The sequence below is a fragment of the Crinia signifera genome, chromosome 9 (assembly GCF_055691185.1).
Source record: "Crinia signifera chromosome 9, ASM5569118v1, whole genome shotgun sequence".
NCBI lineage: Eukaryota > Metazoa > Chordata > Amphibia > Anura > Myobatrachidae > Crinia > Crinia signifera.
This window is the reverse complement of record NC_139225.1, coordinates 135,130,039-135,156,969: the sequence shown is the minus strand read 5'-3', so window position 1 is coordinate 135,156,969 and position 26,931 is coordinate 135,130,039. Positions and strand designations below refer to the sequence as shown.

Genomic DNA, 26,931 nt, shown 5'->3' with positions numbered 1-26,931 from the left:
GCGGCAGTAACCGTCTGTGTGTGATTGGCCAGTGCTGTACCGGTCACCGCGCTGCTGACTCTGATTGGGCAGTCTTGGTGACAGCGGCATTAGGAGCTGTACGATGATTGGTCAGTTCGGGTGTCTCCAGTCCCCCGGTTAGGAGGACTCCGAGGCTATGGCTGCCCGCGTGCTGGCTGGGTTATTTGCCCGCACTGTGAGCCGGGTCCACGTAGGGAGACGGTCCCTAAGCAGCAAGGAGGACCCGGGGCCCCCAAGCTGGCTATACGAGCATGCGCGGGAGGGCTACAGTGCGTGGCCCCAGCTGGACATGGAAGCCCTGAGCCGGGATCTGGACGCTGCAGAGAAGGAGCTGGGGGAGAGGAGGCCGGGGAGACCCAAGGAGGGGGAGCTGCGGGCAGTGGTGAGCCCTGGGAGATCCTCAGCAGTGCATGCTTTATAATTGGAAGGGATTCTCTGCACAGGGGATCGTTATTGGTTCCCAAGAGCAGAGCTGCAGTGCAGTGTTTCATGTTGGAGGGTATGGCATAGGATGGTGTATGGCACCCAAACATGCAGGTACACACTGTCCATTGCCCCTTACGTTTGCAGGTATAATATAGGGCCTTATTTTGGTTCATTCTTTCTGACAAAATCCTTCTTAGATGGACAAAACCATGTGTACTGCAGGGGGGGCAGATGTAACATGTGCAGAGAGAATTAGATTTGGGTGAGTAATTTTGTTTCTGTGCAGGGAAAATACTGATTGCTTTATTTTTACACTGCAATATAGATCTCACTTTGAAGTAAAACCCCACCCAAATCTAATTCTCTCTGCACAAGTAACATCTGCCCCACCTGCAGTGCACATGGTTTTGCCCATCTAAGAAGGATTTTGTCAGAAAGAATGAACCAAAATAAGGCCCAAAGTGACAGTGGCATCAGTCGGATCCTCAATATAATATATATATATATATATATATATATATAGATAGGGAGGTAGGTTGGCGGCACTCGCAGGGTTTTAAATGAAGACAATACACCAATGTCGTCTTAACGTTTCAATTCTATTTAAGAATTTTCCTCAGAAGCTTCTGAGGAAAATTCTTAACGACATTGGTGTATTGTCTTCATTTAAAACCCTGCGAGTGCTGCCAACCTACCTCCCTATCTATCTTAAACTGACCCAGGAGGGCACCCAGGAACCAAGTATACGTTCACCTATTAAGTGGAGTGCCGACAAATCCTATATATATATATATATATATATATATATATATATATATATATATATATATATATATATATATATATATATATATATATATATATATATATACACACACACACACATATACAATTAACATCGGCACTCACCTTTCCTAGTTTTGGGGTGCCCTATGGCTTGTGACCACATTGTTTAAACAGACATTGTAGGGGCTCTCCACACACTAAATTAACTGATAATAAATAGTGGAGATTTGGTTCATGAATTGATCAATGCATTTAAGCCTGCAGCCCCCTTCACGGGACCCCACCTTTCTGCAGGTCCTAACACTATCGCTGAAAATGGCTACAATACCATACCTCCCAACAGTCCCGATTTTATCGGGACAGTCCCGATTGTCAGGGCCTGTCCCGATGTCCCACCCGCGGGCGGCAGTGTCCCGCGGTGTGGGGGGGCTGTTGGGAGTTCCCCCTGTCAGCTGCTAAGCAGCGGGGAATAAACGCTGTGCGCATGCGCACAGCGTCTATTCCCGCAGCCAGGGGACTGGGGGCATGGCTAGAGGCTCACAGAGCCTCTGGGTCATGCCCCCATAGCGGCAAAATGGGGGCGTGGCCTCGCGGAAGAGCCACATGTATAGGCCACGCCCCCAAATTAGGCCACACCCCCGAAAATTTCAACGCGCCTCCGGCGCGCAGGAGCATCGTCCCGCATGCAGACCATCAAAAGTTGGGAGGTATGCAATACACATAGCTATCACATCAATGTTTGATTCCAGGTATGCTATCTGGTCTGAAGCTCACAGCACACTTTGCTTTTATAGGTGAGCAGCTACCAACACACCTGTCACTAATCATCTAGGGAAATGGTTAACATAAGCTATGGAATCTTAGTTAAAGCAGGGTGCATGAGAGAATGTGACCACAATAAGACTAATTTAAAAAATTAATCTAATAAACAATATATAGACTTAACATCGGCACTCACCTTTCCTAGTTTTGGGGTGCCCTATGGCTTGTGACCACATTGTTTAAACAGACATTGTAGGGGTTCTGCACACACTAAATTAACTGATAATAAATAGTGGAGATTTGGTTCATGAATTGATCAATGCATTTAAGCCTGCAGCCCCCTTCACGGGACCCCACCTTTCTGCAGGTCCTAACACTATCGCTGAAAATGGCTACAATACACATATATATATAAATAGTCACACACACATTTAAGGCCCCCATACACTAGCCGATTTGGGTCGATTTCACCGGGTCCCAACGGGCCGAGAAATCTGCACAAATTGGATGCACATCAGACCTGAGTCAGAGGTTGGACCTGCATGCAGGTGCAACCTCGGACCCTCCTCCATGTGCCGGGGAACAGGGGTCCCTCCCATGTGACACATCGCATGTGAAAGGAAGGCCATACACTGCTGCAAGAGATCAATAAAGACCTTATTCCAACATTTCAATGTTTAAGACTTTCATCGGGGACACCTACAGAGCTAAAACGCCGCACTAAGGCTGACCATCACGCGCAGGAAGCGTCACTTTCTGTCACCGGCGTATAAGCAGAACAAACTGCTGCCCATGTTACATTAGGAATAATGTACCTCTTCCTGTAGAAGGTTAATGGCACAGGAGGCTGTCGGTGCTTTTTGTATGAGCATGGACCTCTTCAGTGACCTAATTCAATTAAACTCTAAGCTGTCAGTGTGCTATTGGTACACTGGGGCAGATGTATTAAGCCTTAAAAACAGATAAACGCAAACGTCCAGCCAATCAGCTCCTTACTGACTTTTTCCAAACACAGCCTGTAACATGGCAATTATTAGGTGATTGGCTGGACGTTTATCTCTCTTTATCACCCTTGCATTTATCTCTTGTTAAAGCTTAATACATGTGCCCCAGCGTGAGAGCACTCGTACTGGCAGCATGTTGCACATTTTACCCCACATCTCCATAAGCCTGTGCAATAAAATGGGCGATATTGCTCTTATTTTGGATGTGCACAACTATTGCGCAATTATAAACGGTATAATGCCCTCTGTATTGTGGGGAAATATAAGGAATGGATACAATTCCTTATATTTCCCCACAATACAGAGGGCGATATACCGTTTTTGCTGCATACTCAGCATCTTAAACAGTTTAATCATATGAGTCTAGTGCAGGGCTGGGCAACACCGGCCCTCCAGATGTTAATGAACTACACATCCCAGGATGCTTTGCATTAGTTTTGCTATGTGGCCATGCTGAAACTGATACAAGGCATGCTGGGATGTGTAGTTCATCAACATCTGAAGGGCTGGTGTTGCCCAGCCCTGCTCTAGTGTATATTAAGGGTTCAATTCCTATTCTCAGAAATGTATTTATATAGCGCAGCATATTCCATTGTGCTTTACAATTACAAACTGTGAAAAAGCAAACAGCCCGATATAGAGGTAGGAGGGCCCTGCTCGCAAGCTTCAACTCTATAGGACTGCAATGCTCAATTGTGTATGTCACGTATGGTACGGTGCTAAACATTGGTAGTTGTCCTGCACACCTCTGAGAGGGAGTATCAGTGATGTGACGGATTCAGTACTGAATCCCGGCGTTCTGAATCCCGGCGGTCGGGATCCCGGCGTTCAGAACCCCGACGCCGGAATCCCGACAGCCGAAATGCTGACAAGGGGGGGACGTGGATCGCCCCCCCTTGCGGGCTCGCTGCGCTCGCCACGCAGCGCGCCCGGTGCCTCGCTACGCTCGGCACACTAATTTATTCTCCCTCCTTTATTCTCCCTCCAGGGGTGTCGTGGACACCCACGGAGGGGGAATGTGTTGGGATTTCGGTGGTCGGGATTCTGAACGCCGGGATCCCGACCGCCGGGATTTTAACTGCATCCCAATGTGACTGCCAGTCTTTGAGGAACTTAGCGGATGTGTCAGCAAACTAAATCTCCCCCTAAAAGTCTTAAGAAACAGCTGATGAAAAAGAGCCATCAGACATATAGAAAAAAAGGTGTATTGTGTGTTACCCTCTTAAATCCTACTCTAATGCCAGTGGGAGGCTATTACTCTCTGTTCTCACCTGTTGTCCTGATGTCATAGGTCTGCTCCTGGGAAAAGCTGCAGAGACTGAGACAGGACATCCACAGAATGGAGGAGGAGAAAGTACAAATAGCCAATGAAGTCAAAGGCATGGTGGTGAGTACTGTGCTTTGTAAGACAAGACAGTGAGCACCATGCTACATATAATGCCAGGGCAGTTCTAGAAGTTAGAAATCTACTAAGTGAGAAATTACAAAGTGGGAATTACTCATAAAGAACAGTTAAAAAACTATTGAAAAACATTGAACAACATCAAGCAAGGTAAATACAATACATATTACACAATATTACTATACTTATCCAATCTACTTAACCCTATCTCTAACATACACCAATCACATCATGCTCACCAAACTGCTACTTCTCATTTCATTACATGAAATACTCACCAAACTTCTACCATCCTATAATCTCCCTGACACTCAACACTCTGTGCACATTGACTCTTCTATTATTCACTCCCCTCTTCTAAACACTCATGAGCTCTTTACTTACCTCTCTACTTGTACTTTCACATCCACTTCCCATCATCAATACAAAAAACCACAAACATCCACCTATATCTATCTCTCCTTTCTAATCTTATTAGCTGGTGACATATCACCAAACCCAGGCCCGAACCACCTGTCCCACTCAGGTTTAATTGGTTCTAAGCCTAGAAATTCAGCTAACCTCATAAATTTCACATGCCTCCCACCACACACCAAACAACTTACATGTGCCCTATTTAATGCACACTCTGTTTGCAATAAATTAACATCTATCTCTCACAACTTCAACCTGCTGGCCATTACTGAAACCTGGCTCACACAATTAGACACGGCCTCGCCTACAGCACTGTCACATGGTGGTTTCCACTTCACTCACACCTCCAGGCCTGGTAACTGTAAAGGAGGTGGGGTTGGTATATTACTTTCACAAGCCCTCACATACTCTGTTCTGCCACCAGTTCTTTCACTCACATTTACATCATTTGAAGTTCACTCTATTAGGGTTTTTTCCCCTTTCTCTCTGCATGTTGCTGCTATCCATCGCCCACCTGGGCTTCCCAAAACTAAATTTTTAGAAGATTTCTCTGCCTGGCTCCCCCATTTCTTATCCTCTGACATCTCCACTATCATCCTGGGTGACTTCAATATTGCTATTGACAGTCCACCATCTTTGCATGCTTCCAAACTCCTCTCTCGGCCTCTCCCAATGGTTCGAAGCCTCTACTCATGAGGAAGGCCACTGCCTTGACCTTGTTTTCACCAGGCTGTGCTCAGTCTCTGATTTTACTAACACTCCCTTCCCTCTCTCTGATCACAATCTCTTTACCCTCTCGCTCTCCTCCATTACCTCAAGCTCACTGACACTGAAATCATGCAAGCCTACTCTAACCCGCAGAAATACTAATGCTATTAATTTTCCACAACTTTCCACCTCCCTGCAACAACAGCTCTCACTAATTTCTACATTTACCTCTACCAGACTCTTGAAACAGCCGTTGATGAAGTGGCTCCAAGTAGGCTTAGATGCCAACTGTGGCACTCCAAAACAGTGGGGTTTTGATTTTATATAGTGTGGCGAGCGCACGCGGAATACATGTGAAGTAATGCGCAGGGCTCTTCGGGCTCGATGTGCTCGCCACACTATATAAGATCAACTCCATGCCGACGTGGATAGTGGGGGTATGAAAAGGTCAGAGGACGCGTACCGCCGCCCCTTGCGGGCTTTCTGCGCTCGCCATGCTTCGGGTTGGCATTGATAGTGGCGGTGGCGTGGGGGTGCATTTAACATTTTAAGCACCTAATAAGGTGTTTATACAATAAAAAATCGTATGGAGGGACCATTTAACATTGAAAAAACCCATTAGGGTGCTTATACAATGTAAAATCGCATTGCATTGTATGCCATATACAATGGTATACAATTTTAAATTGAATACAATGCCATACAACTAAATATTGTGAGCGCCGTGTTAGGAAACGAGTACCCCAGCTCCCCTCAACACTAACTTATTTACTTTAATATTTTATTTACATTTGTATACAGTATTTGTCTCCTTTTGGACTAGCACTGATGGTGTAGGAATAGTCACATGCTTCAATAAGGGGGTGTGGCCATGTCAGTATGTAGCCTGCTTATGACGAACTGTCCCGGAGCCCCTCCCATAATGAAGTGGCAGGTGTGTACCTCCCAACTCTCTCAGCGAGCATAACAACTCCAAATTGTGTACATTTGGGATGTATGAAGCCTGGGGATTGGGTCATTAGGTCGACCACTGATGGTCGAAAGAGCTTAGGGTGACACCTGAAATAGTTCGAAGTGGCTAAGGTGGACGGGGCTTGGAAGGTTGACACAAGCATTAGGTCGACAATGGAAATGTCAACAGTTAAAAAGGTCGACGTGAGTTTTTTACAGGGTTATTTTGTGTCAACCTTCCAACCGTGTCGATCGTAGCCATGTCAACCTATTTCAGGGGTCGACCAATGCCCTGGATTGCATGTGGGAAACTGCAGGACGGCGGGAGGGTTCGCGGAGAGCCGGGCAGGGGGAGAGAGGTCGGGAGCCGAGCTGCAAAAAACAACTGAATGGGAGGCCGCTTTTCATTAATTTGTATGGGTTTTTTCTTTTAATTCAAGCACCGCTCTGCGTCCCCTGCCCGACTTTGGGTTGCATGGATCCAATATGCAGGGGACTGCACATCGGGTCGGACAGGATGTCAAACACATGAGACTTGGTCCGATCTCCCATGAGTATAACAGACCACTTATATACCAGAGGGGGACATAGCTATGGGGCTTTGTGTATCTCACTTTCTGCCTTATCCAATGAGAATCTCTCTCTCTCCTACGGCTGCTTCTTAATCCTGTGTCTTTCCCACAGCAAACACACGATCGACAGACCCTGCAATCTGTAAGTACACCCTTCATGATCCATAGCTGTGTGTACCGTGGATACATTGAATCTACCCCTTAATGTGCACAGCAAAATCATTTCATATGTATTCAAGGGTTACAAAATACTGCGGCCCGATAAATATGTTAGGCCAATTGGTTGCATGTAAAATATTTTCAGCATGTGTTGATACTTGAGAGATTACGTATCAGATCCAAGAGTTGGTACAGGAACCAAGAGGGGGGGGAAGTGGGTACTAATTACTGGAAGGCACCTGACAGGTGTCACGACAACGTTTTGTAGAATTGCATTTGTGCATAACCGTGGATAGATGCTGTGGTGGAAATTTACTAAGATTGAAGCAATGAATGCACGTATTCGTACCCTTTCAATGTAAAATATGGCTGGTAAGTTAGTATCAGATAATTTACTATCAGTCGACTTTGGCTAATTTGCTGTATTTATATACGACAAGCTCAGACGAATTCTGGTGTAGGAATGAATACACCATTGATATAACTCAGCCGTATTTGGCCATGAGTTCTGCGACGGTGTGCTCATTTACTAACATGGCTATTGCTGAATTTGGCCGGTAATTCAGTAGAAAATATGAATGGAAAATACGCCACATTTTCTAGGCATATTTGGCTGAAACCTGCATGGATAAGTCCGACCTGTGCAGGCTTCGATAGGTGTGAAAAGCAGAAACATAAATAGTAATAAATAAAATGGAGTGGGGACCCCTCCCCCCCCCCCCCACGCATGAGCATAACCAGACCTGTGCTCAATGAGCCGGTCCTGGTTGCAGAAATACAAGTGGGGGGGGGGGATAAATGGGGTCTCTCTATACAGATATAGCCAGGTTCATCCTTGCAGGGGATGGCGATTCTACCGCCATCCCCCGCCAGCGGCCCGCTACCGCCAGGGGGGCGTGTGCACGAGACGCTCGCGCACCCCGTGGCAAGGGAGCTTGGTGGGGGTCCCCGCTGCTTCCCCCACCGTCGCCACCGGTCCCCCTCGCAGCCCCGACCCCCCCAAACTGGGCAGCGTCTTCCTGAAGCAGAGACGGGCAAGGAGACGCTGCCCAGCCGCTGTGATACTGGGACGCGCGTGCAACGCACACGCGTCCCAGTCTCTATCGCCGGCGCTCGCCAGTGAAAGGGATCTTGCGAGCGCCGGCCAAGGATGAGCCCGGCTCCATCTGTACTTCTTTAACCAGCACCAGGCTCTTGGCCCGGTCCTAGTTCCCAAAATACGGTGGACAAAAGGAATAGGGGTCCCCCTGTATTTCGGAAACCAGGCTCCAACAGCCAGCGGTGTCATGCCACAGCCTGGGGAAACTATTTATATTAGTTCCCCCGGCCAAAACATGATGCCCAGGGCTGTCCCTGGCAGTGGATGCTGGGCTGATGACAAATAAAGAGTTCAATAAAAGTGTAAAAAATAAATATTGAGTTCTGTAGTAAAACTTTAAGGCCCAGCAAGCCTCCCCCACATGCTGGAACTTGGAGAACCCAGCATGTGGGGCATTAATGGGCGCGCTGGGACTTATAGTCCCACTACAAAACCAATATCAAAATAAATGACGCACACACAAATAAAGTAAAAAATTATAACCAATGTTCACAAAAAGTGAAAATTGGTTATTGCAGCTAATTGAATTCCCCACAATATGTTCCTTAAACTATTTTCCAACTCATAGGATGCAAAACATTCTCTATTATATCACTTTGTTTATTCTACAAAAGTAACATTTTATTGGGACATTGAGCTATATCTACATTTAAATAACTAATTTAGCATTATAGTATTGTATTAAAAGCAGTTATGAAGCCTAAATGTTAAATGCTGGTAGGAGGTATGCTGGGTCTTGTAGTATCACAGCATGCTTGTAGTATCACAGCAGCTGGAGAGGCGCACGATATGAGATACCACCCTTATAACTTGTGGCTTAGCTTCCCAGGTACCTGTCCAACCGGAACAGAGGGAAGGAGATCCGGCAGCAGCTCACCGCGCTGTACCAGCAGGAGACAGAACAGCAGGAATCCTTCTACCAGGAAGCACTTAAGTTGCCAAACAGAACCCATCCGGATACGGTGAGAGTCAGGCAGGGACCAAATCATAACATATTATATATTATCCAGCAGTACACAGTTTATATATGTAGATTTACATTTTTGAGTAAAATAATAAAGTTTCTTGTATTGTTAAAGCTTTAATCTTGAATTTAAAAATCCCAAATATTTGTCATAAATAAGTAAGCCTGCATTGCAAGTAGATACAAGTAGACACATTCTGATTACAGTTATGCTACATCACTGCTAAAGTCAGGACTTCGCTATACATGAAATTAGGAAATATGGGGTGGAATGTAATAGGATGAAAGATTCAGAAAGTGAGAGATTTGTAAGACATCTCCAGTTTTTTTTAAAGCAGCAATCATTTACACTGCAAAACCAGTTTGATTTTGCAGTGTAAATGATTGCCGCTTTAAAAAAACTGGAGATGTCTTACCAAATCTCTCACTTTCTGAATCTCTCATCCTGATACATTCCACCAATGGCATCTATTTACAAAATCTTGGAGAGCGATAAAGCAGATGTACAGATACCAGCTAATAAGCTCCTAACTGGCATGTTACAGGCTGTGTTTGAAAAAGGGCACTTGGGGGCTGATTGGCTGGCATTTTGGGCCTAATTCAGACCTGATTGCAGAGAGAGTTATGGGGCATACACACGTTGAGATGTGTGCTGAGCGGTTTTGCTAAGCTATTTAGGGTAGGCGATTTCCCGGTGTCTAGATCGCCCATAGAGAGCCCGTATATGTGCGCTAAGCGATTTTACTTACGCAAAAAAAAAAAGGACCGGGTAGCGGTTCAGGATGACATAGATTGCGATCGCTATCCCTTATTTTGTACACACAGAGCGATTTGCAGTCACTTGCTAAGCGATTTGTCTAGATTTTGACTGCATACACTGACTTAACTTGCGGGTGATAGCGACGTGGCGGACCTCGCACCGCCATCGCTCGTGGGGCATACACGCGATTTGTGCTTCCTATCTAAGTGATCTAGTCAGATCGCTTAGAAAAAGAGCAAAAAATCGCTCCGTGTGTATGCCCCTTTAGATATGAAGGTGTTATTTCGTTTCTGTGCAGGTTATATACTGTCTGCTTTATTTTTAAACAGCAGTTTAGATTTCAGTTTGAACACACCTCACCGAAATCTAAAGGGGACAACACACTGGGAGATGCGGCTGAGTGAGATGCTAGATCGCTCAGCACCCAGCAATGTGACAGCGATGTGCGCTGAGCGATATGTCAGGGTCAGTATTCTCCGGGGCGAACACTGGCCCTGGCTGGCGATGTAATAGATTTATCCAGAACGCTCAGCACACAGCGATGTGTCAGCGCTGTGTGCTGCGCAATCTGTAATCGCCAGTGTTCTCTGGGTGATAGCGACGCGCAGGGTTGCATATCTCTGTGACCCCTGCACAATGGTTGATTCGCTCACATGCGTATTCGCATCACCGGCGTTCCTTCCTTTTACATAAACATCCATTCACATCCTGCAGGGTAACACCCACATCATTCAATGGTCGGTGATGTCAGCTGACCGCCCCTTGTACCCGCTTTATGGCCTCATTTGCATAAGAATGCCCAACGATCTCAACGCTAATGAGGACGCCCGCAGTCCTGCGTATGCGCATTAATACAACATCGGTCCCCGTGCGAACAAAGCACTGGTGTGAACGGACCAGATTAAGGTCCACAGAGCAATGTAGAGGCATTTTCTAAGCTAGTGAGATCGCTTAGAAAATGCCCTGAAATCATCACGGGTGTAGGCCTCATAAATCTCTTTGCACATGTTACATCTGCCTCACGTGCAGTGCAGCATAGTTTTGCCCTGTGATCAAGTCTGAATACATAGACCCCTGAATCACTTCCTGTCTATGATATGTGCACTTGTTGTAGTTAATCTGGATCCCCCCGTGTCAGGTCATTGGTGCCTTCAGATCAACATTTCAGTAAGCTAAATAATTCCTGTCTTCCCTGTTCCAGCCCGTCGGCGATGAGAGTAACGCGCGAGAGTTGGAGGTTGTCGGCGTGAAACCTGGTGAGGAATAGATCAATGACCGGGAAATCCGTTTATGGGGAGAATGTTGGGGTAATCGTTTAGTAACAGAGGCCTGTTTTTGGGGGTGGGAGGGACCGTGGTTAAAATTGTGGAAAATGTATACATTTGATATTTCTTGTTTTAGAGCGGCTGCAGCTCCTGTCATGTTATTCCGTTGTTGCTGCTGACAGGCATTTCTCTGCTTGCGCGTTCCTGAGGTGGTATTTACACGGAATGTATGGGGTAGTGCACGTTACCTCACAGGGAACAGGAAGTTAAACCTGAGCTATTCCCTGCGCAGCTAACATTCAGGCTAATTGGATTCCCGCTTTGTGTTTGCTTTCACGGTGCGGCCAACTGTACGTACTTGTTTTTCTGGCCATTGGTAATACACAAAACATGTGGCTGCGCACGTTGCCAATACAAATGGTGTCTCCTCATCGCTCATTTTACTGCTCAAGCACCGCACTGTTATGAGCGTTGCGGTGCTGTTCTCGTGGAATATCGCTAAGAATACATTTAACTGCGTTGCTTCCAAGTGTTGTTGCTCCCCCCAGGTACAGTAGTTCTCTGCTCCCCCCAGGTGGCCTGACCGGATGTGGGGTAGGAGATATACAGTAATTAGAGAGCCAGTCGTTAGGCGGATCCTTTATCGCTAACATGGAAAATCTTGACGTGGTCAAAAGTTCAACATGTAATTGGTGGACTTGAAAAAAAAAAAAGGTTGCAAAAAGTTGGTTCTGTGGGTGTCCTTTTCTAGGGTTCCTCATATGTGCCCACAATTAATGCAAATGTATGCCCTCAAATCGCTCTCCATGCTTGTGGTAAGGTCACTGTTCCCAATTCTCCCCGTGAATGGTAAATCAAGAAAAAGTTAAAAAAAAATGTTAAAAACCCTGAAAACTGTGTGTCGACCATATGTGTGTTGGCCTTCTGTACCTATTGACATTAAGCATTGCCTGCCTTTTACTTGTTGATCATATCATGTTGACCATATTGTATCAACCTACTGACTACACAGTGATTGGCACAAGTTACATCCTAAAATAAACCTATGTAAGCATTGTATAGAAACACAGGGGACGTGAGCATACAACAACGCTATACCAGTATTAAAGGATAAAGGGGCGATTCAGCTTTGATCCGATGGCGGAGGTTCTGCGCAGGCTATGGCGAGTTTTACATGATGTCCGCACACGCCCCCTTTACGGCCATCTCCAACCATTCAATGATTTCTCTTCCCTTCGACCGCATGCAAGGGGGTGTGTTCTCAGACACTTCCCCTCGCATGTTACCGTGGGGATGCAAGCTGCATTAAGGAGCTCGCTAGGCAACGAATGTAGGCTGCCTAGCAAGCTAACCTGAATCAGTCCCAAAATGTGACATTGTATTGTGATACTGGTAACAGTGCCGTCCCCTATGTACTATAAGCCTGTGTGTACGGGGCGGATAGTAATGCCCAGGTAGGATGTGCTGCTGTGTACCGGACACCGGTTACTGGGTGATAGTCTAACCGTGTTCTTTCTCTCCTAGAGTTTGATTTCGATGTTTACGGCCACCTGGAGCTAGGGGAAGATTTGGATATTATTAGACAGAGGTACAAAGCAGAATCAACCCGTCTAGACCAAACCCAGCCACGTAACCAGTTACAAGATCTTTATAGGATCGTGCTTACACTCACGCAGCTCCTGAATAATGAACGAGCAAATTGTGCATAAGTAATATCTAATTATGTAATAGCAGCCCCAGGCACTTTCCACAGGACTTACGTTATTACTGTCTGTGCCGTAATCTATCGCTGGGAACGTGCGTCAGCGCGATGTGTGTGTCGGTACATAATGTCCGCCGTGCGGTTACTAGTGAACCCGATGTCTGTTTATATGTTGCTTTCATCCACTACTGTAACTATGGCCAACATTTTTATCGATGTTCAATAGTTCTGCTGCTTAGAGTGCGGGATTATGGGAGATGATGGTTCACAGGTGTGTGCTGTTAGATTAGAGGCATATGATGGAGAACGCAATGTAATGGTGTTTCTGTGACTGCGGAAATGTGTCGCTGGGCTACGTTAGTCTTACATGGTTTCTCTGTCTTCATATTGCTCAGACGGCTCGCTCACATCTCCGGTAACCGCTGCTATTACCTCCGTGGAGCTGGCGCAATGCTGCAACACGCTCTTGTGAACTTTACCATGGAGAAACTAGTGAAACTGGTAAGTGGGGAGGTGGGGGTACTCATTGTGTAATGGCGGTCACCCCTACTGTGATTATACTGATCAGATCACACATGGCACCCCTGTCTTCTGTATCTCTTGCCTGGATTTGTCTCTGGACTCTGCGTTCCTTGAATTTTAATTTTTTCTTTCGTTCTCCTGCAGGGTTTTATCCCAATGTCTGTGCCGGACATGCTGAGAGGAGTCATATTTGTGAGTTCACGACTTGTAGCTTATTTCCACATGTGATGGAGATCTGACATCCATAGCCATGTAATATCTGCCTGTCTCTATCTCCCCTCTCCTAATGTGACTTCCTATTCTCTGCCTCCATCCACCTGACTCGTCCCTATTACCCTGTGTCCCAGGAAGGCTGCGGTATGCAGCCCAGCGCTCACAGCTCGCAGGTTTACAGCCTGGATCCAGCTACGCACCCGGACTTACACCTGGCTGGTACCGCGGAGGTCGGCATAGCAGGTAACACTGTACGTGTGTACAGACGCTCATATCTTCTGTACTTACAGATGGAGCAGGCTCCATCTTTGCAGGGGCTGGCGATTCTATCGCCAGCGGCCGGCTCTCACCGGGGGATGCTTGCGCGTGCCCTGTGGCTACAGAGATGGCTCCGTCGCCTCCCCCAGTGCCCCTCGCCATCCCCCCTATCCCTGCCCATCTCCCTGAAGAGGAGACGGGCAGGATGCCGCGGCGGCGACGTCCTGAAACTGGGACGCGCGTGCGTGTGAGACGCACGCACGTCCCAGTCAGATGGAGCGCCTCTGCGCCGGCGATCGCAGGCATGCTGGCGATCCCCGGCCAAGGATCAGAGGCGCTCCGCCGGTATAGAACCAAAGGCACTGCCGGAGCTGGGAGTGTTAGCACTAATCCTGACCCTGAGACTATTCAACAGATGGCACCAACAGCCCAACCAGTGCAATATGGGAGTAACTCACTTCTCTATTGTATTACAGGATATTTTATGGATCATGCAGTCCAAATGCCCGATCTCCCAATCAGGTGAGTCACAATCGGTGATCTTACAGCACATGCTATAGGAACGATACAACAGGCTTTGTTGTATTATTAATATATTTTTTCTTTTATTGCCAACTTCCATCATAACAGCTATTTACAAACAATCTATGCAATTGGAGATATGTTCTCTTAAGCTGGCCAGACAGTTATCTGAGGCTTCGCATGCGATACCTCAGCTGCCGGCCAGCCATACGATACATCGGAGGCAGTCATATGATGTATCATATGCGACCCTGAACAAATGCTGCTGGATCCGATAAATCTTATGTGCAGCACTTCCGATCTTCAGATCCGATGTGCACGGGACCGCGTATGAGATCGGAAGCGGAGGTTTTGGCACATACAATTTGTGCACTTTTCACCAGATTTCTCAGGCCAATCTGTCATAATCCGGTGATAAGGGCCCAAACCGTACGTGTGTGCGCACTTCTAGTGCTGTCTCTCATCTCCCTTATTGTGGGCCTGATTCAGTGGTTGGAGGTGCTTTCACATAGCACTGTATGGTAATACAGCAGGAGGTGTCGATTACAAATAGATGCCTGCTGCTGCAGTAGTGATCCACCCTGTGTCCTATCACACCGATCACTCACTCACCATGATGCCCGTCACATAGCACTGTATGGTAGTACAGCAGGAGGGGTTGGTTACAAATAGATGCCTGCTGCTGCAGTAGTGATCCACCCTGTGTCCTATCACACCGATCACTCACTCACCATGATGCCCGTCACATAGCACTGTATGGTAGTACAGCAGGAGGTGTCGATTACAAATAGATGCCTGCTGCTGCAGTAGTGATCCACCCTGTGTCCTATCACACCGATCACTCACTCACCATGATGCCCGTCACATAGCACTGTATGGTAGTACAGCAGGAGGTGTCGATTACAAATAGATGCCTGCTGCTGCAGTAGTGATCCACCCTGTGTCCTATCACACCGATCACTCACTCACCATGATGCCCGTCACATAGCACTGTATGGTAGTACAGCAGGAGGGGTTGGTTACAGATAGATGCCTGCTGCTGCAGTAGTGATCCACCCTGTGTCCTATCACACCGATCACTCACTCACCATGGGGCAGCTTATGATGCCAGGAAATCTTTGTGCAACCATATATATATCCATATATCCCTGGCTTCTTCCCTCCCCTTAAACGGTGAAGACACACCTCTGTTTTCGGAAACCTTGGTCGCTGCCCCCAAATGACCGCAAACTGCCAATCACGTTCCTCTGCCGTATTTCTTCTGACAATGCAGGTCCCATTTAGCCACGCAGACTGGGTCCTGCACATGCACAAAGTGCCGAATATCTGTACTTTGCGCATGATGTTGCAGATCCTTTGGCATCTGAATGACCCTCTTTGGGAGTACATGCACACGGCTCTGACTGTAGTGACAGGGACGGAAGGGGCTGCATTGTATCCTGTACCCTAATATTGAGCCAATGCTCTTTCTGGGTGAGTTATTAAGTCCTAGAACAGCACAGTTCTCTTCCGTAGGTCTGCCCCGTACGACATACGTCCTCCAAAGTTAGTACTCTATATCTCCACATACTGTATGGCAGCCATGGGGATTCTGCTATCAGGGGAATGTACCATGGGCTCCAATATGAGCCTGTCGCATGCAAAATTGATTTAAGGTTTACGACTCCAGCTATACGTGAGCAATGCGATGACGCGATACACGGAGATCTCCTCCAGCCCACCGTACAGGGATTGCAGGCTGATGCTATGCTTCTCAGATCTTGTTACACACTGTCCCCCTAGATAACTATGGAGACAGCTGCTGTGAGCTCCATTATTATTATAATTTTATTTATAAGGCGCCACAAGTGTTTTCGCAGCGCCGTACAAAGGAACAATACAGGGAGACACAACTTGGCATAACATTGAATAAATAACAAAAATACAGTACAAAAAAAGAGCGCCACAGTTCAATACACATTACAGCTTAAATATAAGTAGTGAGGACTCAATCAACATACAACTAGAGCAGGGGTGTCAAACTCAAATTCATTGGGGGCCGCATCAGCAGTTTGGTCACCCTCAAAGGGCCGGTTGTATCTGTAGGACTATGTGTCCACTCTTTATTATCATAAATTATTGTCACTGCATTCAATTATTACGGTTTTTTGTAATAATGTAAGTAATAACTAGCTCTGAAAGCAGAAACATAGTCAGAATAATGAGGTATTTGATTGTAGTTTATGGTCCCTATACCACTGTAAAGTGACATGGAAGTGGTCAGTATATCCAAAGTTTACCGCTCCACATGCCATGGTATGTAACCATTGCAGTACTGTGAAGGGCAGGTGCAGACCAACGCAGAGCCCACTCACATTTCAGTAGCAGATGATGCAAGTCAGAAAAGGAGGGTCAAACATCGCTGATATTGTCCACAAGACACTTTATTGGAGACTGCTCAGACCAAATACCATGTTCTTCTGTCTGAGCAGTCTCCAATAAAGTTTTCTTGCGGATGATATCAGCAGTGTGCAACCTTCCTACTGGAATTATATTCTCAAATTAATTATAATCAGACTTTTAAGCAGAATAATAAGCAGACCCCCCCCCCCACATGCATCATATCTACTTACAGTACAGGAGAGAAGGGTTCAGGCAGCTGTTGGATCTGTCACATCACAGGATGGCATGCGCTCAATATAAAAACAAGTTTAGGTTTCCTGTGTAGAACGGCCGGTGCCGCTAGAGGGCAGACGTTCTCTGGCTTGTAGGCTGCTGCGCATGCGCTGAAGAGGCGGCTTTCTTGTGTCAAAAAAAGAAGCGAGAATAAAAGGTGAAGGCTGGCGGCAGCTGCGCGGGCCACATGACGAGGTCTGGCGGGCCGAATTTGGCCCGCGGGCCTTGTGTTTGACACCCGTGAACTAGAGGCTTGAGGCCAATGATGGAGAGGAGTATGCAGACGAAGATGGTCACTGAGTGTTGGAGTATAGGAGAGCTGTGAGTGACATGTGAAGAGAAGAGGGCTTTGACAACAGGAGGGAAGAGGGCCCTGCTCAGAGGAGCTTACAATCTAGTAGGAAGGGGAGACAGACAGATTACAAGAGGTGCAAGCAAGTGGGTGGTGGCTAGATAGCAGGATGTAAACAGGAAACAGGCAAGGGGTCGGAGAACCAGCTGGTTTATGCAGTGGAAGGGACGCTTTGATGAATAGGTGAGTTTTCAGTGCCCGTTTGAAGCTTTGCAAAGTCGGGGAGAGTCTAATGGAGCGAGGGAGTGCGTTCCACTGAAGGGGTGCAGCACGGGCAAAGTCCTGTACTCTAGCATGGGAAGCAGTGATCAGGAGCATGGGAAGCAGTGATCAGGCATTCTCCATGCATTCTCATTGTGATTCTAGTGCTGCTGCTGACCATTCATCATTACCCCGTTATCTGACTGGTAAGAGTAGAATTGTATCTCCAGACATTTCCAAATTCTTGTAGGACTTGGTGATCCCGCTCCCCCAACACCAGCCCTCCACCATCATTTATTTATACACGCCGGGTCTGTAGCTGCCAGTAACCTGCTCCCCCCCCTCTTATTGCTGTTGTACTAATGATGTATTTTACTGAACAGGACGGTTTGCTGCAGCACTTGTTACCGGGCAGAGACAGAGACGGGCCGTGAGACGTGGGGTCTCTACCGAGTTCACCACTTTACCAAGGTCAGCCCTTGGCGTGGAGTGTTAGGCCGTAACCCTGGCTATGGAAAGTTCCTCACCACCCTCCTTTCCTCCTCAGGTTGAGATGTTTGGGGTCACAGCCAACGAGAGCGGGAAGGAAAGCCAGGAGTTGCTGGAGGAATTCCTGCAAATCCAGAAAGAGCTTTTCTCCGACCTCGGCTTACACTTCAAGTGAGTAACGTTCGTGTTCATCATCTTGTCATAGTACAGTATAGGGGGGTTCACATCTACAGTAGTATCCAATGCCTTATCTTCTGTCCCAGCAAATCTTTCTGCCACTGTCTCATGGATTGATTAGTTCTGTCTTTGTGTAGTTGCGGTTGTATTTACTAAATTATTTTTCAAAGGCTGGAATTAAAAGGGCAGTAGTAATCTGTGCAAAATAAGCCTGATTTTGCATGTATCACTGTTGCCCCTTTAAATCAAGCTGCTTTGAAAAATGAACCAGTAAGTGTACCTCTTGGCCTCTCTGCAGCTGTATCTGTCTTAGGGACAGATGTATCAATGTTCGAAAAGTGATAAAGTGGAGAGTGATAAACAACCAGCCAATCAGCTTCTTACCTGTCATTTTTTTTTAAATCCAGCCTGTAACATGACAGGTAGGAGCTGATTGGCTGGCTGTTTATCACTCTCCATGTTATAACATTTTGAAGCTTGATACTTCTGGCCCGTAATGATTGGGACCATTTATTACAGCATTACATCCTAGGGCTATAACTGGTACACTGTGGGTATTTACTGTCCTAATTTATTATTTTATTTATTACCAGTTTCTTATATAGCGCACACATATTCTGCAGCGCTGTACAGAGAATATTTGAACATCAGTCCCTGCCCCAGTGGAGCTTACAATCTATATTCCCTACCACATGTACACATTCATACTCGTGTTTGTTTTTAGTTGGGAGCCAATTAGCCTACCAGTATAATTTTGGATTGTGGTAGGAACCGGAGTACCCGGAGGAAACCCACGCAAGTACGGGGAGAATATACAAACTCCACACAGTTAGGGCCATTGTGGGAATTGAACCCATGACCTCAGTGCTGTAAGGCAGTAATACTAACCATTACACCGTCCGTGCTGCCCTAATGCTCTTTAATGCCTTTGTGCCAGGGTTTTGGAGATGCCATCTCAGGAACTCGGGCTACCAGCCTACAGGAAGTATGACATAGAGGCATGGATGCCAGGACGAGGGAAATATGGAGAGGTACAGTACACATTAGAGTAGAGTAAGGCTGTGTGTGTGATATTATGATGTGATATGAGTGTGTGTGGTGACGGGGAAGAGCCAGCAGGGGGCAATGAATCAAAGCACTAGTTATGTTATAGAAAAGTGATTCACTTCATGCAAACTTTACTGTTCTTCTCCCGTAGGTTTCCAGTGCATCCAGCTGCACCGATTACCAGAGCCGGAGGCTGAACATCATGTACCAGAGACCTGGCGGCGAGCTGCATCACGCCCACACAGTCAGTATCACCTGACACTAATTAGGGCCTGCATGTATAATGTATACAGAAATACTAGAAGCTTCTCAAAGTGAAAAGTGGGGATGTTGCCCATAGCAACCAATGAGACTCTAGCTATCCTCTCTATTGCATCCTAGAAAATGATCATATCTCATTGGTTGCTATGGGCAACATCCCCACTTTTCACCTTTTAGAAGCTTTAGTAATTTACCAAGTTGGTACTTGCTGGCTTTTCTACTGTTTACTATATTTGAGTAAATTCTCTTCATACTCGCAGGTTAATGGTACAGCTTGTGCTGTCCCGCGACTCATCATCGCCATCCTGGAGTCCAACCAGTTAAAGGTGAATGTTTCAGTAGGATTTTTAACCTGCCTTTGCAGCTTGTTTCCTTGTGTGTGTCCACACCGTACTGCATGTGTTCTCCTCATCTGTTTCCTGCTATACTGCCTGTGTTCTCTCCTTGCTTTTACCACCTGACCTCTCCTCATACCCCTCCATGCTTAACCGCTTGAGCTCTCCGCATCACCCTCCTTGCTTTTACCACCTGACCTCTCCTCATACCCCTCCTTGCTTAACCGCTTGAGCTCTCCGCATCACCCTCCTTGCTTTACCAACTGACCTCTCCTCATACCCCTCCATGCTTAACCGCTTGAGCTCTCCGCATCACCCTCCTTGCTTTTACCACCTGACCTCTCCTCATCACCCTACTTGCTTAACCGCTTGAGCTCTCCGCATCACCCTCCTTTCTTTTACCACTTGACCTCTCCTCATACCCCTCATGCTTAACCGCTTGAGCTCTCCGCGTCACCCTCCTTGCTTTTACCACCTGACCTCTCCTCATACCCCTCCATGCTTAACCGCTTGAGCTCTCCGCATCACCCTCCTTGCTTTACCACCTGACCTCTCCTCATACCCCTCCATGCTTAACCGCTTGAGCTCTCTGCATCACCCTCCTTGCTTTTAGCACCTGACCTCTCCTCATACCCCTCATGCTTAACCGCTTGAGCTCTCCGCATCACCCTCCTTTCTTTTACCACCTGACCTCTCCTCATACCCCTCATGCTTAACCGCTTGAGCTCTCCGCATCACCCTCCTTTCTTTTACCACTTGACCTCTCCTCATACCCCTCCATGCTTAACCGCTTGAGCTCTCCGCATCACCCTCCTTGCTTTTACCACCTGACCTCTCCTCATACCCCTCATGCTTAACCGCTTGAGCTCTCCGTATCACCCTCCTTTCTTTTACCACCTGACCTCTCCTCATACCCCTCATGCTTAACCGCTTGAGCTCTCCGCATCACCCTCCTTGCTTTTACCACTTGACCTCTCCTCATACCCCGCCATGCTTAACCGCTTGACCTCTCCGCATCACTCTCCTTTCTTTTGCCACCTGACCTCTCATCATACCCCTCCATGCTTAACCGCTTGAGCTCTCCGCATCACCCTCCTTTCTTTACCGCCTTTCCTAATCCATATAATTCACTTCTGCATCTTTATGTAGGATGGCCGAGTACGCATTCCTAAGGTGCTGCAGCCTTTCATGAACTCTGAGATCATAGAAAAGCCATCGTACACTCCACAGAAATACATCGGAACCAATCAGCGGAAATATGAGAGAAAGATAACATGACCTGTGTCATGGAGGGACCACGGACTGCGTGAGGAGTGGACAGAGGCGGAATCCTTATCCCGGATAATAGAGACAGGGGTGGAATCTATGATGTACCGTGCACAGCTGCTGGGGACGGCTGGCCCCCCGATGTATATCATGTTTTGTAAATAAACTTCCTAATGACAAGCTTAACCCCTTCCCGCCGCAGCCAGTTTTTGCCTTCATGACAGAGCCCTTTTTTTCAAATCTGACAGGTATCACTTAAGTGGGGATAACTTTTTTTTGCTTTTACTTATCCCAGTGATTTTGAGATTGTTTTCTCGTGACACATTGTACTTCAAGTTAGTGGTAAATTTTCGTCGATACAGTCTGTGTTTTTTTGTGAAAAATACCAAAATGTCGTAAAAAAAATGGAAAATTTTGCAATTTTCAAAATGTTAAATTTTCTGCTTGTGAGACAAATAATCATACCACTCAAAATAGTTAATAACTAACATAGACCATATGTCTACTTTATGTTGCCATCATTATTTCAACCTCCTTTTAATTTTTTTGGACACTAGGAGGCTTACAATATGAATAGCAAATTCTCAAATTTTCAAGAAAATTTCAAACACTGATTTTTTTAGGGACCAGTTCAGTTCTGATGTGACTTTGAGGGACTTGTATGTGAGACACCCCCATAAATGATGCCATTTCAAAAACTGCACCCCTCACAGTATTCAAAACAGCATTTTGGAAGTTTGTTAACCCTTTAGGTGTTTCACAGGAATTAAAACAAAGTGTAGGTGAAATTTCAAAATTTCATTTTTTTTTTGCAGATTTGCAATTTTAATACATTTTTCTAAGGAACACAGTAGATTTTACTAGAGAAATGTGACTAAAAATTGATTCCCACAATTCTTTTGTTTTCATAAATATCCTATATGTGGCCCTAGTGTGCACGTTGACCAAACCACAGGCTTCATAATAGAAGGAGCACCTACTTGATTTTGGAGCCTCCTTTTTATGAGATTATTTTTTAGGCACCATGTAGGTTTCTAGGCACCATAAGATGCTAAAAGTTAGGAACCCCCCCACAAGTGACCCCATTTTGCAAACTACACCCCTCAGGGAATTTATCTAGGGGTATAATGTACATTTCAAACCCCCAGGGGTTTCACCAATTGTGGTACAACTGGGCAGTGAAAATGAAAAATTACATTTTTTACACAAAAATGCAGTTCTGGCTCAAAATTTTTCATTTTCACAAGGAATGAAGGAGACAAAGCACCCCAAAATCTGTGCCCCAATTTCTCCCGAGTACGGCAATGCCTCACATGTGACCAAAAAATACCATTTGGGTGCATGGCAGGACTCAGAAGGGAAGGAGTGATTTTTGTATTTTGCAGCTCAGATTCTGGTGGAATTTTGGTGGGTGCTATGTCGCATTAGCAAGACCCCCAAAGCACCAATACAGTGGAAGCCCCCCACAAGTGACCCCATTTTGCAAACTACACCCCTCAGGGAATTCATCTAGGGGTATAGTGTACATTTCAAACCCCCAGGGGTTTCACCAATTTTGATACAACTGGGCTGTGCAAATGAAAAATTACATTTTTTTACACAAAAATGCAGTTCTGGCTCAAAATTTTTCATTTTCACAAGGAATGAAGGAGACAAAGCACCCCAAAATCTGTGCCCCAATTTCTCCCGAGTATGGCAATGCCTCACATGTGACCAAAAATACCATTTGGGTGCATGGCAGGACTCAGAAGGGAAGGAGTGATTTTTGGATTTTGCAGCTCAGATTCTGGTGGAATTTTGGTGGGTGCTATGTCGCATTAGCAAGACCCCCGAAGCACCAATACAGTGGAAGCCCCCCCACAAGTGACCCCATTTAGCAAACTACACCCCTCAGGGAATTCATCTAGGGGTATAATGTACATTTCAAACCCCCCGGGGTTTCACCAATTGTGGTACAACTGGGCAGTGAAAATGAAAAATTAAATTTTTTACACAAAAATGCAGTTCTGGCTCAAAATTTTTCATTTTCACAAGGAATGAAGGAGACAAAGCACCCCAAAATCTGTGCCCCAATTTCTCCCGAGTACGGCAATGCCTCACATGTGACCAAAAAATACCATTTGGGTGCATGGCAGGACTCAGAAGGGAAGGAGTGATTTTTATATTTTGCAGCTCAGATTCTGGTGGAATTTTGGTGGGTGCTATGTCGCATTAGCAAGACCCCCAAAGCACCAATACAGTGGAAGCCCCCCACAAGTGACCCCATTTTGCAAACTACACCCCTCTGGGAATTCATCTAGGGGTATAATGTACATTTCAAACCCCCAGGGGTTTCACCAATTGTGGTACAACTGGGCAGTGAAAATGAAAAATTAAATTTTTTACACAAAAATGCAGTTCTGGCTCAAAATTTTTCATTTTCACAAGGAATGAAGGAGACAAAGCACCCCAAAATCTGTGCCCCAATTTCTCCCGAGTACGGCAATGCCTCACATGTGACCAAAAAATACCATTTGGGTGCATGGCAGGACTCAGAAGGGAAGGAGTGATTTTTGTATTTTGCAGCTCAGATTCTGGTGGAATTTTGGTGGGTGCTATGTCGCATTAGCAAGACCCCCAAAGCACCAATACAGTGGAAGCCCCCCACAAGTGACCCCATTTTGCAAACTACACCCCTCAGGGAATTCATCTAGGGGTATAATGTACATTTCAAACCCCCAGGGGTTTCACCAATTGTGGTACAACTGGGCTGTGCAAATGAAAAATTACATTTTTTTACACAAAAATGCAGTTCTGGCTCAAAATTTTTCATTTTCACAAGGAATGAAGGAGACAAAGCACCCCAAAATCTGTGCCCCAATTTCTCCCGAGTACGGCAATGCTTCATGTGTGACCAAAAAATGGCAGGACTCAGAAGGGAAGGAGTGATATTTGGATTTTGCAGCACAGATTCTGGTGGAATTTTGGTGGGTGCTATGTCGCATTAGCAAGACCCCCAAAGCACCAATACAGCGGAACCCCCCCACAAGTGACCCCATTTTGCAAACTACACCCCTCAGGGAATTCATCTAGGGGTATAGTGTACATTTCAAACCCCCAGGGGTTTCACCAATTTTGATACAACTGGGCTGTGCAAATGAAAAATTACATTTTTTTACACAAAAATGCAGTTCTGGCTCAAAATTTTTCATTTTCATAAGGTATGAAGGAGAAAAAGCACCCCAAAATCTGTGCCCCAATTTCTCCCGAGTACGGCAATGCCTCACATGTGACCAAAAAATACCAGTTGGGTGCATGGCAGGACTCAGAAGGGAAGGAGTGATTTTTGGATTTTGCGGCTCAGATTCTGGTGGAATGAATGGTGGGTGCTATGTGGCATTAGCAAGACCCCCGAAGCACGGTGAAATGATGAACCTAATAATCCATAGATGTGTGGTATATTTTAAAACACTCCTTTATACATAGGCCGGGTTTGTCGGGGCAAGTGTCACACTGGAAAATAGTTTGCTTTCTTATTCCCTTTTTATAACAAACTTTGCACCTTTTTTGTGTCCTGCCCTTTTTTCCAGTGGAGGGGATTTCATCAGGAAAATGCTGCCCTGGTACAATACGGGGGCCAGTACTAGAAGTACTGGGGCCCTCTGCCTGCTGGTTCCCAAATATTAGGCTCTTTATGACTTCCTCTTGAAAGTGCATAAATGTCCCCCTCTGGCTGGTAGAACGGAATAGCACGTAAGCGTTATACAGTGCCATCTGGATGATATACACGGCCAGCTTCTTGTACCAGATTTTTGTTTTCCGCAGGGCACTGTACGGCTTCAGTACCTGATCTGAAATATCCACTCCGCCCATGTACTTATTGTAATCCAGGATACAATTAGGTTTTGAGGTGTGGGTACTGGTACCTCGTACAGGGACGGAGGTGGTACTGTCTCCGTGAATTGTTGTCAGTATAAGGACATCCCTCTTGTCCTTATATTTGACCAACAACATATTTTCGGTGGATTGTGCCCTGCTTTCACCCCTTCTCATTACTTGGGCAATGTGCGTTTTTGGGAGGCCTTTTTGGTTCTTGCGCACAGTACCGCAAGCTGCTGTACCTCTTGAACCAAGGGCCTTAAACAGGGGGATGCTGGTGTAAAAGTTATCCACATAGAGGTGATAACCTTTATCCAGGAAGGGGTGCACTAAATCCCAGACAATTTTTCCACTAACACCTACGAGGGAGGGGGGGCATTCTGGCGGTTCAATTCTTAAATCCTTCCCTTCATATACCCTAAACCTGTGGGTGTACCCTGAGGTGCTTTCACACAGCTTATACATTTTTATGCCATACCTTGCCCTCTTATTGGGAAGGTACTGGCGGAATTTAACCCTTCCTTTAAAATGTATAAGGGACTCGTCTATGCAAATGAATTTATCTGGGATGTACATCTCTGCAAATTTGGCGCTGAAATGATCAATGACCGGCCTGACTTTGAATAGCCGGTCAAAGGTGGGATCATCTCTGGGTGGGCACTGTGCATTATCGTTGTAATGCAAAAATTTAAGGATTAACTCAAAACAAGTCCGGGTCATGGCCATACGGTAAAGTGGGGTGCTGTACAGAACATCTGTACTCCAATATTGCCTAATTTCTGGCTTTTTTACTATGCCCATATGAAACACCAGACCCCAAAACATCATCATCTCTACTGCATCTACAGGGGTCCACCTAGCAAATGATGACGTGGGGTTTTGAGCAATAAACTGCTGGGCATATAAATTAGTTTGGTCCACCATTAAATTTATAAAATCATCAGAGAAAAATAATTTGAAAAAGTCAATTTCTCTGAGACCTGTGGAATCAAATTGGATTCCTGGGATGGCCAAAAACTCAGGAACCTGGGGCTCAAAATTGTCTGGTGGTGGGGTCCATACGAGATCAATTATTGGGGGGGGGGTCTCAGCTGCTCTACGGGGGCGTCTTTGAGGGGGTCCCTCATCACTAGAGGAGGAAGAGGAGCTTAAGATGAATCCTTCAAATTCCCCGCTTGCATCACTGGCTGTGTCAGAGTCAGAGGCAAGCATGGCATATGCCTCCTCCGCTGAATACATTCTTCTGGATGACTGGGATGACATTTGGGATGCCATTTTTATTTTTGTGTTTCTGGTAGTGAAATGTTTCAACACGTGTATAGTGTAGGGGGGGTACAAACTTTATTTCAACACAGGGGGTATGTAGTGTGTAGTGTGTATGTAGTGCAGAAAAAAAAAATACTTTATACAGGAATTTGATCCCAATAAAAAAAAAAAAATTGAAGGGGTTAAAAAAAAAAAAAAAAAAGGCCCTGCGCCAAAAATTGAGCACAGATGTTAGTCAGTAACGTCCGTCACTGAACAGCGCTCAAAGGCAACAGGAATTTGATCAAAAAAAAAAAATAATAGATCAACCCTGTGCCGAAAAAGCTGATCAGTGATGTACGTCACTGATCAGCGCACAGTGGCCACAGGACACCCACAAAATCACAGTGTGTGTAAAAAAAAAAATTAAAAAAAGACCCCACAGCACCCTCAAAAAAAAAAAAAAAAGGTGATCAGTGATGCGACACTGATTACCAGTGAGGGGCAGCAGGTGCACAACCTTTGGTGCAACTGA

The 26,931-nt window shown here is 46.0% G+C and overlaps 1 protein-coding gene across 1 annotated transcript; it reads left to right on the top strand.

The window, feature by feature from the left end:
• Window positions 1-82: 82 nt before the first annotated feature.
• Window positions 83-21,479, top strand: SARS2 (seryl-tRNA synthetase 2, mitochondrial). Its single transcript, XM_083159942.1, has 16 exons — window positions 83-403; window positions 4,291-4,386; window positions 7,159-7,188; window positions 9,126-9,266; window positions 11,230-11,284; window positions 12,818-12,881; window positions 13,391-13,496; window positions 13,662-13,709; window positions 13,865-13,973; window positions 14,465-14,510; window positions 18,102-18,189; window positions 18,266-18,378; window positions 19,322-19,415; window positions 19,583-19,675; window positions 19,953-20,018; window positions 21,177-21,479. The coding sequence occupies exons 1-16, from the start codon at window positions 158-160 to the stop codon at window positions 21,303-21,305; spliced, it is 1,524 nt and encodes a 507-aa protein (XP_083016068.1). The 5' UTR covers window positions 83-157; the 3' UTR covers window positions 21,306-21,479.
• Window positions 21,480-26,931: the final 5,452 nt, after the last annotated feature.

What these genes read in the sequence shown, in the direction of transcription:
- SARS2 (XM_083159942.1), top strand. Translation starts at nt 158, where the DNA reads ATGGCTGCCCGCGTGCTGGCTGGGTTATTTGCCCGCACTGTGAGCCGG. An exon ending in ACAGAACCCATCCGGATACG is followed by an intron (nt 9,267 to 11,229) that starts GTGAGAGTCAGG and finishes TCCCTGTTCCAG; the next exon opens with CCCGTCGGCGATGAGAGTAA. An exon ending in AGCTGCATCACGCCCACACA is followed by an intron (nt 19,676 to 19,952) that starts GTCAGTATCACC and finishes TCATACTCGCAG; the next exon opens with GTTAATGGTACAGCTTGTGC.